The sequence below is a fragment of the Alosa sapidissima genome, chromosome 21, assembly GCF_018492685.1.
Source record: "Alosa sapidissima isolate fAloSap1 chromosome 21, fAloSap1.pri, whole genome shotgun sequence".
Classification (NCBI taxonomy): domain Eukaryota; kingdom Metazoa; phylum Chordata; class Actinopteri; order Clupeiformes; family Clupeidae; genus Alosa; species Alosa sapidissima.
The window spans coordinates 12082843-12095630 of NC_055977.1; the positions used below are offsets into that span (position 1 = coordinate 12082843).

The window sequence follows — 12788 nt, forward strand, 5'->3', positions numbered from 1 at the left end:
GGTTTAAGCCCCGACCAGTGGGCCGCGGCTGAAGTGCCCTTGAGCAAGGCACCTAACCCCTCACTGCTCCCCGAGCGCCGCCGTTGTAGCAGCTCACTGCGCCGGGATTAGTGTGTGCTTCACCTCACTGTGCTGTTTGTGTTTCACTAATTCACCGATTGGGTTAAATGCAGAGACCAAATTTCCCTCATGGGATCAAAAAAGTATATATACTTATACTTATATACTTATATAAAACATTTGCTGTCTTCATTTTATACCATTTTATACCATGTTGCCTAGGCTACATATAAATTTGGCATGCCTGTAATGCTTTCTCAGCACTTTAAATGCAGTTTTTGTATATGACCCAGTCCCTGAGTGCGGTCTCTACTTCCCTACCTGAATGTACATACAAATCCAACCACTGAATAAGAAGGGAGGTCTATGATTTCATCTTTCTACAATACTAATTCCATTTATGCGTGTTTTAACCTGAATTTGGGTTCTAATTCCAGAGATTATTGTCCAGTCTGAGAACAGTATTGATGATAGAGTACTTATGTATTCACAGCGTTTCACTTTTTACACATTTTGTTATGTTTCAGGCTCATTTTAAAATGGATTCATTTTTTCTCATCAATCTAGACACAATACTCCAACACCCCACAAAAAAGCAAATGTTTGGAGTGTTTTGTAAATGTATTAAAAACATTTAATAAAAGACTGAAATATGCCATTGACATTTACAAGTATTCACACTCTTTGTTATGACACTTGCCATTGAACTCTGGTGCATACTACTTCTATCAATGGTCCTTGAGATGCTTCTACAACTTGCCCACCTGTGCCTAAATGAATTCACTGGACATTATTAGGAGAGACACAAATCTCTTCATATAAGGTCTCACAGTTGATGATGTATGAATCTCACTGATGGTGCATATCAAAGGGAAAACCAAGCCACAAGAATTGTCCGTAGGCCTGTGAGACAGGATTGTGTGAAGACACAGATCTGGGGAAGTGTACAAGAAAATTTCTGCAGCATTGGAAGTGCCCAAGAGCACGGTAGCCTCCATCATTCTCATATGGAAAACTTTAGAACAACCAACAGTCTTCCTAGATCTGGTTGCTCAGCCTAACTGAGTAATCCAGGATGGATCCAAGGGCCTTGGTCAGACAGGTAACCAAGGACTAGGGAAAAATACGGAAAAAGTGAAGCGCTGTGAAATCTTTCCGTATGCACTGTATATCCAAATAGTAGTCCTCACATCTGAAGGACTGGGAGTCTACAGCATACCTTGTCTGAGGAGATTCAGTATAATCTCTTATCATAGATCCGGCCCGGCTCGCACTTCAATCCGGCCTGCTGATCATTTAAATAGGTTATCATAGGCTGCTCGCTATTTTTTTTCCGAGGAAGTCAGGCACCACTAAAAACACATAAAGTCTGGACACTGTCCATCTGCCTTGAGTGTCAGTCTTAACTGTAAATAAAAGAAAAAGCAGGAACCTGGCAGATTGAATGCATCTTGGACATCAGGAAAAGAAAGCAATCCTTTCTCATCGAAAGTACCTTTTAGTGAATACCCCAATGTTTCCAATAAGGAGCTGTTATAGACCTCCCACCAATTAGAGGTGCTTTGTGATTGAATTTTGTGGAGAAGGTTTTCCCATTAGATGACATGTGCCTCAACATTGTATAAGGGCCCAAATGCAACTGACATTGAAATGTTGACAAAAATAACACATTAGAGGATCTATTCCACTGCGCCTCCCTTTAAAGTATGTCTGCGATGTTGAACTGAAACTTAAAATAAATATAGGTCATAATGGATTTACAAATTATTTCATTCTGTTTAGGTTTTATACAGCATTTCAACTGTCTTGGAACTGGGGTTGTATCATACCATTCCAGAATCAGGCTGGTTGTGAAACAAGCCTGAAAACAAAAACATCTTGCATCCTTTATTGACATTATAGTATGACTGTTGTAAAACTGCACAAAAGAATTGCATTTTGAGATATGTCACAAGTAAGTAATAATTAATAACATTGGGGTCCTTTTTTATTTCGGTTTCCTGGGTGGATCCCAAATATCTATTTGCATGCTCTCTTCGGTCCTCTGTCCTCCTCCAGCTCGTGCCCTGGAAATCGCTCTAAGCTCAACCAGAGACTTTCTAATGAGGAGACACAGCACTCAAAAAATCCTCCATAGAAATGCATGGGGTTAAGTTTGTAACGCCAATATGGCAGTTGTCTACACATATCCCATCCCTTCCGCGACAAAAAGTCGACATGTGAATACATTGAGCCAATGGTGAGTTGGTGAGTGGTGTGTTTTGAGTGATGTGTTATGAAGACATCGTGCCAATTATGTGTTGTGATCTCGCTGCTGGAGCAAGGTTGGTGTTGTGAAACCTTGCACACGCGCATTTCTGCCAAATAGATGCCCAATAAGTGTCCAAAAAGCATTGCAATATGGCCGCCGAGTGGAGCGACTTGCCTAAAAGGACTTTGGCTCAACATCATCAAGAATGTCTTATTTGTCTAATTGCAACCAGAGGAGGTGAGAACGAGGACAAAGGAGAGAGGAGAAAGGTCCGATACGCAAGAGCATCATATAAGGGCAGATCATTTCTCTATTTGTCCATCCTCCCTCCTGTCCTAACCCCTCTTTCTTTTTTCTTCTTTTTTAAAGTATATTTTTTGGGCTTTTTGCCTATATTTATAAAGTGCTACTACTACTACTATTTGGACAGGACAGTGAAGACAGACAGGTTGTGAGCGAGAGAGAGAGATGGGGTGGGATATGACCGCAGGTCAGACTTGAACCTGGGTCCCCGTGGTTGCTCGGTCCCATTCATGGTACGGCGCTGTAGCCTGTTGCGCCACAGCGCTCCCCCTAACCCCTCTTTCTAATTAATTTTGTGATGGAAACAAGGAAAGAACGATAGGAGGATGGAGGAATAAAGGAGGCAGATATGAGAAATAATGGTGCGTATGCGCATTTTTCCCAATGAAAACATAATCATTCACATCACCTTATGTAGGAATAAAGAGGTGGGAAACTGGGGGAAGATGGTGCGTTCAGGCCACCTGGAAATATTAGGGACCTTCTCCTTGATTATGCTGTTTTTCCCATTGCGATTGAATGTGCTTTGCCGTCGGAATGTGTAAAAACATGGATGCCACAAGGTTAAAAAATATGCTCACTAAATAAACTGTATTTGCTTTAAAATATGGTGTAAGACGCCAAAGTGACGACAAAAGTGACGATGAGCCCCCAACTGGGCAACTCTGTTAGCAAAATCTTCCCCCAGTTTCCCACCTCGTTTTCAGACAGCAAACTTAGATTTTTGCTACCTCAGAGCTAACTTCTAGTGCAACTTGCCATAGGTAGTTAGCTTCAATTAACATCTGGATCTCCTTATATGGGCAAAGATGGCCGTTTTGGTTCTTTTTTGTAGGCGAACTTCAGAGGTCTATTCCATCATGTCTGCTCCTCATATTTACTTCCTGTTGCCTTTGTTTACGTTCTGGGTCCTGCATGAGTTCTTTTGTTTATCCTTGCCATGTGCTTCTGTTCCTTATCCCTGTCTCCGCCTCTTTCCTGTGTCAAGTTCTCTTACCTGATTATTGGTTCATTGTTTTCACCTGTGTCCTGTTTCCCAGTTAACTCCTGTGTATTTAAACCCTCATGTCTCTTTCTGTTCTTTGTCAGTCATTGTTTGTGCAAGTATGGTGTTGTAGTGCTTGTTTGCTGGTGTATAAAGAGTCTCTTGATTGTAACTTCATCTGTTTGGTCATGCATTGAGTCTTTGAACACTTTGAACAGTTGAAGCAAAAGCAAAAGCAAATCTCGGGTCAGTTTATTCAGTATCAGTATTCGGTTTATTCACAACCAGTTTGTACCACCGTCTAAATGATTTCATACTCCAGCAGGTAACCCACTTCAAACAATAAGATAATTGATTCCGTTTCCAAGGTGATCGGCACCATGACGCCTGTCATCTTCATTTTACTCCTCTCTGTGTGTGTCATGAGTTCTGCTTCAGGTAAAAACCTCTCCACAAATCATGTCCGCATTTGTAAATGAGGGCTAATCATCAGGAATAGCATTTTCTCATCTCTATCACACTTTTTATTATATATCTTGTTGCATAGGCTATGCAATTCCAGAGATCATTGTAGGCCTACAGCCTGATAACAGCACTGATGCTCTCTCCGTTCATGGTAAGATTTATGTTTTTATTTCCTTCACTCTGCTGCCTAAACCTTTCATCAGTTGACCACCCTCTACACCAGTTCACAAACCTTTGATGGCCAGGGAACCTTTACGAGAAAAAAAGGGACCCCCCCCCCCCTTAGTCATAACATTGATGAAGTGTATTACTACCATTTGCTGAGACCGAAGACACTTTTCGTGCTCGACATGTTTATAAACTCTAAGTTTAAGAACCGCTGCTCTACCTTATTGACTCATTCTAATGACGTCTGTTTTAATCTGAACTGTGTCTAATTCCAGAGCTCATTGTCCAGTCTGAGACCAGGACTGAGGACTCCTCAGCCCTTCGAGGTAAAAAAAAATACTTTTATATTTATTATACTTTTATTATTATACTGTTATATAATATTTTATTTCACCTTGCTTGTCAGGTGTCAGTATCCTTGTGTTTGTGTGTGTGTGTGTGTGTGTGTGTGTGTGTGTTTATAATATAAAGTCTTGAATGTAAGAAGTTGTAAATTCCCATTTTATCTGAAAAACAAGGCTTTAACAAACGGTTGTTGATGGTACAACCACCGTCACATAGTTCTCTCACAGAAGATTAAAAATATATTCCAGCTGTTCTATTTTTTTAACCAATTTACTCAGGAAGTTGTCCTAAGGATTGGGAACTATACGGTCAGCGCTGCTTCAGATTTATTAGCACAGCAAGGACATGGGCAGAGGCAGAGGTTGGTTCACAATAAACAAACAATAAATATCCGTTCAGTTGTCTATAGGTTGTCAACAAATAGTGAAAACAAGCTAACAAAATGTATACTGAAACTTTATGTTTGCCTTCTTCAAAAGTGTTATTTTTGTTTCTTCTACGACACAACATTTATATGTCTTATTGACTTGTCTTCCTCAGCGCTTCTGTTTACTGCTGGGAGGCCATCTGGCATCTGTGCACAGTGTTGCAGAATATCACTTCATTCAAGGACTAATAGTGACACAAACTCATGATTCAACTCCCTCTTGGATTGGGGGTTCGGACGCCCAGCAGGTAGGCTAATGTTTATTCTCAAACAGAGACATTATACCTTACTTGCTCTGAGTACATGGCAATTTACAGCCTGTGCCTTAGAAATGCCTAAATTGTTGAATTCACCAGTGATAATGAGGTCTAATTAAGATAATTTTAGATTCATAGAAATGCCTAAACTGTTGAACTCACCAGTGATAATGAGCTCTAAGATCATTTTAGATTCATAGAAATGCCTAAACTGTTGAATTCACCAGTGATAATGAGGTCTAATTAAGATAATTTTAGATTCATTATCAATTAAAGATGAATAATAACGCTTTATTCATGGTCCTATACTTTCATCTGTGCAGAACGGAATCTGGTTTTGGAGTGATGGGTCCAGATTTACATTCACCCTCTGGAATCCAAGTGAACCCAATAACGTTAATGGTGCGGAGCACTGTCTTCACATGAATTGGGGAGGTACATTACACCAAGTTATTTAAAGTTGTTTTGTATTAGGCTAGTGACAATGCCCCCAAAATTGTGAGATACCCCTACTGGAGGTAGAACTAAACAGTACAATGTTTTTCCTCATCTCTAAGGTCTCCCATATATGAAATGGATTCTTGGATAAAAACATTTGACTGAAATTATTATTAAATTGATAGATATTGTTATACACCCTAAAACTAAAAAATACCTAAAATATAGCCTGGCCGTATGGGAGTTATATAAGACAGTTATTAAGACATACAAACTGATGTAGCTCTGAGCTCAAAGCTCTGGTAGCTTTGACATTTGACACGGTTGTAGTCAGGGTGTTTCCTGGATGTGAATATCTTGATGTATGTATGTATGTATATAGACCTATAGGAACACATAGGCTACCTAAAATAAGCAGACATGCAAAAATTAATATCTATGCAGAATGTTCTCAATTACTTAGTTGCTTCGTTAGGGATTGTTATAGAAACACATGATGGCTTGTTGGAAAGGTGAGGTTGTGATGAATCCAGCAATACCATACCAAATATGTCAATTACTAAAAACTAAAGCCCCTTTTGACAGTTTGTCACTAGCCTATACAGTATTAGCACCATATTTAAGAGAGTTATTTTACATAAAATAACTTTGTCATGTGTTTTGTCATATTTTATGCCCATTCTGAAGGAGGTTTGGGTTGGAACGACATTCCCTGTTCACAAATACATCCATCTGTCTGTGCAAGATCATAGTCCAGGTTTGTAGTCATCTGAGATAATATTGGTTTTCACCAGTCTAAGCTGGTACTGGTTCACAGACCACAATACTGTACTTTCATCGTTGAATACTTGCTCCTGATTGCTGTTCCCCATTTTCCAATTCCTTTTTTTAAACGAAGGATTACTCCTGCCCAGAAAGATTATTGGTATTTTGATTCCCAGTCAATATATTAACACAAGACTGTAAGGTGTCATAGTGTAATGAGATTCTACATGGTTTAGGGGCTTTTTTGTGTTGAATTATGAACTAGCATTTCAGTGTTTGGAGTTTGTGTCTTGAACTCTAAACAGAGATTCTTTGCTGTACATTTAGGACATTGTAGAATACTAGAAGTATCTGTAAAGTTCATGTTTGAGGACACAGGCTTTCATCACATAAAAGACATTATAACCAAATATTGACTGATTGGTACAGTGCATAATTCATTGAAACAGCCTCAAGAGACAAGTGTTTAGTATTGCTGAAAGTGTAAAGCAGTAAGTTGTGTTTACAGTATGGTTCAAAATTGCAGTGTAAACTGCAGTGAATCTGCATTCAGTTTGGCACTCTTGGTAAATAGATTGGCTACAACTTAGTGTTAATTGTTGCGTAAATTGAGTTTCAAGAAGCAGCATTCAGAAAAGAAATGAGGGAATCCAAAGCTACATGCTGAGTTTTCGTCCTATTCCCAACACACTCCTATACTAGGTCTGACATGTTTGGTCACAAAAGTGACATGCTGACAAACATTCCATTGTGACTGACAAGCAATCACTAGGCCCCTTTCAGTGTGTTTACTTGGAGAGAGTAACCCACTGTATATTTTCTTTTGATGTATATTTCCATCGTATGTTTGGTCTTACATTTAATTTAGAAGTGTATTAAAAGCTCTTAAAGTCTTAAATTTAACTTGTTTATACCTGTAGACACCCTTTGGAATGACCTCGGCTGTTCAAATGTTCTTCCATCCGACTGTGCAAGAAGACTTATTTTATCATAATGGTTGACCTTGTGACACCGAATCCCATAAGACCAGAGGGAATCCGTAGCACACACACACATCCATGTGCCGACTGTATGTCTGACATGTTTTATTTGCAAGTGACATAAATGCCAAGAAACAGCATATTAATGTTTTCCAGTGACTGATTAGCCCATCACTATTACTGCAACCCTTACATCTATAGGATGAGTACTTTGTAACTAGTTTTTGTGTTAACATAACTAGTGTTATGTAAATAAAGATTGTATTATACAGACTCTTTGTCAGGTTTTGTCAGTTTATTGAGTTTGAGTTTGAGTTTATTCACAATACCACTTCAAACATTACAATAAACCAGTAAGGGGTACAAAGACAGACGGGTATGTGAATGGGTCCCCCAAAGAAGCTAGGAAAGCTTATGGGGGCCCATGGTTCATGAAAGGGTAGTGGTACAGACAATGGTATACACAATTACCACCTGTGACCAGATGGTGATGAGTAAATGCACGTAAAGCGCACCAAAACAACATAACCTACGTACCTAACAGGGCTATGATGCATGGACATTACCCAGCAGAATACAAGTGGTTGATTTTGTGGCTGGGTATTGATTCCCATCAGAGCAGAGGGAATCCATAGCTACACCTCTTTGTGCACCCAACACGCATACTGTATTTTTGTGTTTGATCACATGATTGACATAAATGCCAAGAAACTGCATATTAAGCATTTTCCAATGATTTATTAGTCCATCACTCTTGCTGTAGCCTTCACATCTGTAGCACTGGGAGTATACTTTGTAGCTTACTTTTTGGAAAGTGCTATGTAAAAAGAGATTGTACAGATTATTTCTGTCAGATCTTGTCAGTTTCTTTGAAAAACTAAACTTTTGGACTTTTAACATTTGGCCTTCCATTCTCACATGTATCACTGTCTGATTTGTATCAGTTGGTTAATTATTATTTCAGAAATTTGGACAGTAAAAATACAAACAATGTTTCCTTATTGCAGGTATGTTTCCTTGCTGTGCTTTCATCTTTATAGGACCTTATCGATAAATGCTAACATAAAGGAAAATAAACAAGGTTGCTTTTTCAAAAAGTCACATGGCATTTTGCCAATAAACAACTCAATTTTTTCTAAGGATTACGTAAGGGATAATGTATAAAATGTTGGCATGTCGACTTTAAAGTCGACACGTCGAGATTAAAGTAGGCTAGATATAATATTTCAACTTTATTCTCGAAATGTCGAGTTTAGTGTCGACATGGCGACTTTAACGTCGACACGTCGAGATTAAAGTCGACATGACATTTCAACTTTATCCTTGAAATGTCGAGTTTAATGTCGACATGGCAACATGCGTCAAAAGCGCATCGTCACTCGTCAAAAGCTTATTCAAATTAAGTAGGATGTCCAGTCCACATTGGGAGGGTTTTCGTTATCAAACATCGAGCGCATGGCGCTATGACTGTTGACACACACCGATGACTGATTAAAAAACCTAGGAACACCTTGTTGCGCCATGCGCTCGACGTTTGATAACGAAAACCCTCCCAATGTGGACTGGACATCCTACTAAATTTGAATAAGCTTTTGACGAGTGACGATACGCTTTTGACTGGCATGATAGGGCCCTTAAAATAACATATAAACAACTCGCCATGGACTTCTGACCAGGTGTACAATAGCGATTTTTAGACAATGCGCTAAGCCACTCCCTAAGTTGTTAATTGCCACACCCCTTGGCGCATTGTTTAAACAATAAACGTGCAAAATAAGAAAATATACTTTGCGCAGGGTGGAAAACGAGTTTTGCGCCATGCGCCAGGGTGCAAAATATGGCCCTAAAAGCCTGTTCCTGATTTCCATCGTTCTGACTGAGTCTCCAGAGATGCATGACATGACAATGACAAAGTCTATTCTATTCTATTTAACTTTGAGAACTGCTGCTCTACCATACTGACTCATTCCAGTGATGTGTGTTTTAACATGAACTGTGTCTAATTCCAGAGCTCATTGTCCAGTCTAAGAACACGACTGATGACTCTCCAGCCATTCAGGGTACCAAAAAAATGTATTTGTTTCACCTTGCACCTTGAGTGCATGTGTGTGTGTGTGTGTGTGTGTGTGTGTTTCATAATGGTATCTGTCAATGGTCTATGAAAGTAAGACATTGCAAATTCCATTTTTATCTGAAAAACAAGGCTTTAACAAACAGGTGCTGATGATACAACCAATGTCACATAGTTTTCTCACAGAAAATTAAAAATCTAATCCAATCATTTCAGCTGTTCTGTTTTTTATCTAAGTTTACTCAGGAACTTGTCCAGTGGGCTGGGAACTATACAATCAGCACTGCTTCAGATTTATCAGCTCTTTGAAGACATGGGCCGAGGCAGAGGTTGGTTCACAAGAAACAAACAATACATTCAGTTGTCTAACTTATAACAAATAACTTATAACTTATAACAAATAGTGAAAACAAGTTCACAAATACTGAAATGTTATGTTTGCTTTCTTCAGAAGCATTATTTTATTTTTTTCCTATGACACAACATTTATGTGTCTTATTGACTTGTCTTCCCCAGCGCTTCTGTTTACTGCTGGGAGGTCATTTGGCATCTGTGCACAGTGTTGCAGAATATCACTTCATTCAAGTACTAATAGTGACGCAGACTCTTGATTCACCTTACACTTGGATTGGGGGTTCGGACGCCCAGCAGGTCCGCCTAATTTGTTTTATTCTCAGAGACATTACCTTACTTGCTTTGAGTACATGGCAATTTACAGCATGTGCCATAAAAATACCCTCAAACTGTTGAATTCACCAGCGATAATGAGGTCTACCCAGAACCATATTAGGATAATTTTAGATTAATAATGAATTAAAGATGAATTATAAAACTTTATTCACGGTCCTACCTCTGGTACACTTTCATTTGTGAAGGAGGGATTCTGGTTTTGGAGTGATGGGTCCAGATTTGCATTCACCTACTGGAACTCACCCATTCAACCTGATAACGCCGGTGGTGCCGAGCACTGTCTTCACATAAATGCGGGAGGTAAAACTACATCAAGTTATTTAGAGTTGCTCATATCAGCCCAGTATTTCTGAGAATTATTGTGTAAAAATCATGTCATATTTTATGCCCTTTCTGAAGGAGGTCTGCTTTGGAACGACTATCCCTGTTCAAATGCACTTCCATCTGTTTGTGCAAGATCATAATATGTCCACTGGTTGTCATGGCAGTTGTGGTATCTATGGGCATTTCTCAGCAGCTTTATTGACAGTGCATCTCAATATTTTGAAATCTTTTCATTTTCTGTTATAGTCTTGGTTGTCAAACATTATAACCAAATATGATGGATAGACTCCTTGGTACAGTTCCACCCAAACAGTCCCACCCAAACCAAATGCAATATTCTCTGTGTCTGATCCCAATGGAATAATAGAAGAGCATGAGACGGAAAAGTCCAACTTCAGAAAGTAAAAGTCCTACCACATGTCTGTGCCAGTCATTCACTTAAACCAGCTGATCTTCAGCCAGGTAGAGCATCTAATTGGTGAGATCACTTGTGTTAAGTGCACAGGTAGAGTCAATACATGGTTGGTTTTTACTTTCTGAAACTGGACTGTTCCACCTCTGCAGAAGAGAAGAACAAAAAGTCTTGTAAATAATATGAAAGAAATATTATTAGTATTATAACTTATTAAAAATAATTTGGGAATGTGTGCTATAATTTATTCATTCACTTACACTGCATACACTACAGTGATTCTTGAAACTAAACTTGAAACACTGCAGCATGAAACAAGTGTTTAGTTTTGCTAAAAGTGTGAAGCAATCAGTTTTGTTTATAGTATGGTACAAAATAACAAACTGAGTGTAAACTGCAGTGAATCTGCATTCAGTTTGGCAAACTTGTTAAACAGATTGGCTACAAGTTAGTGTTAATTGTTGTAGAAATTGTGTTTTAAGAAGCAACATTCAGGAAACTAGATGTACCGCAGAGCGGTACAAAATATGACCACCGCCCAGTCCTGCAGTTTCTCCGCAAAAATAAATCACACATGTCAATTTGTCTCCATCTCCTACTTCATCCCCTACTCTTTTGTGTATGTAAATGAAACTTTTGTGTATGTAAATTAGTATGTGCATGTGTGTGTTTGCTTTTGTGTACATGTGTGCTTCTCTGTGTGTGTTTTCGCCTGTGAGTGTGTGGGGGGGTAATGGTGTGTGTGTTTGTGTGTGTGTGTGTGTGAGTGTGTAAAAAGCATTAATTCTGTACTATACATGTGTTTGTAATCAATAAATAGATTTGTTTAGACTGTAATATATTTTAGTCTACTTTTGAACTTAATTTTGGTCTGAAAACACCAGTGCTCCCACTTCCACTTTCTCTGCATGTGATGGGCCTGTGTACCATCATCTGATTCCTTTCTGCTGGTTAGTTATTGTTTCAAGTTCTTTTTGTGGCCATCCATACTCACAGTGCACAGGCTGTGTATAAATATAGGCACACACAGGCCCCCAGCCTGGTGCCTACGGCCAAAACACAGCCGTGGGTATATCCTTACCAATCCCACTCTCACTCATGCTATATTGCTTCATTACCTACAACCCCAAAACAGAAAAAGTTGGGACATTGTGAATAAAAACAGAATGTAATAATCTGCAAATATCTTAAACTCATATTTAATTTCAAAAAAGACACAGACAACATATCAAATGTTGAAAATGACATTTGAATATTTCATGGAAAATATATGTCAATTTCAACTTTGATACCAGCAACATGTTTCAAAAAAAGTTGGGACGGGGTAACAAAATGCTGGAAAAGTTGTGTAATGATAAAGAAAACAAAAGGAAGAATGTTTCACAACTAATTAGGGTAAGTGGCAACACGATTGGGTATGAAAAAGAGCATCCCAGAGAGGTAGGGTCTCTTAGAAGTAAAGATGTAGGGGTTTTCATCACTCTGCGTAAGCTTGTGCGCACAAATGATCAAACAATGTAATTTGAATGTTTCTTAACATGAAATTGTGACGTATTTGGGGAGTTAATCAACTACAGGACATAATGTAATATTATTATTATTAAAACATTCAGAGAAATCTTTGCAAACAAGGGATAGAGCTGAAAAACCCATTGGATGGCTGTGGTCTTTTGGACCTCAGATGGCACTGCATCAACACCAGACCTGTTTCCAGACCTGTCATTGTATGGGCTCAGGAAAACCTCTGATAACCATTGTCTATGTGCACAGCCAAAATTGTAACAGCTAAAATTGTATTGAGACATGATACAGAAAATACCACCTTATCTGCTCATGAGCTTGTTAAA

At 38.8% G+C, this 12788-nt stretch overlaps 1 protein-coding gene across 1 annotated transcript; it reads left to right on the forward strand.

Annotated features, from left to right (window-relative positions):
* The first annotated feature begins 3691 nt into the window (after nt 1-3691).
* Nucleotides 3692-10699, forward strand: LOC121696159 (C-type mannose receptor 2-like). The gene is made up of 14 exons (XM_042077489.1): nt 3692-3845; nt 3925-4037; nt 4147-4215; nt 4508-4558; nt 4856-4938; nt 5118-5252; nt 5585-5696; nt 6387-6450; nt 6991-7001; nt 9454-9504; nt 9753-9844; nt 10032-10166; nt 10391-10505; nt 10605-10699. The coding sequence occupies exons 2-14, from the start codon at nt 3980-3982 to the stop codon at nt 10667-10669; spliced, it is 1041 nt and encodes a 346-aa protein (XP_041933423.1). The 5' UTR covers nt 3692-3845; nt 3925-3979; the 3' UTR covers nt 10670-10699.
* The last annotated feature ends 2089 nt before the right edge of the window (nt 10700-12788 follow it).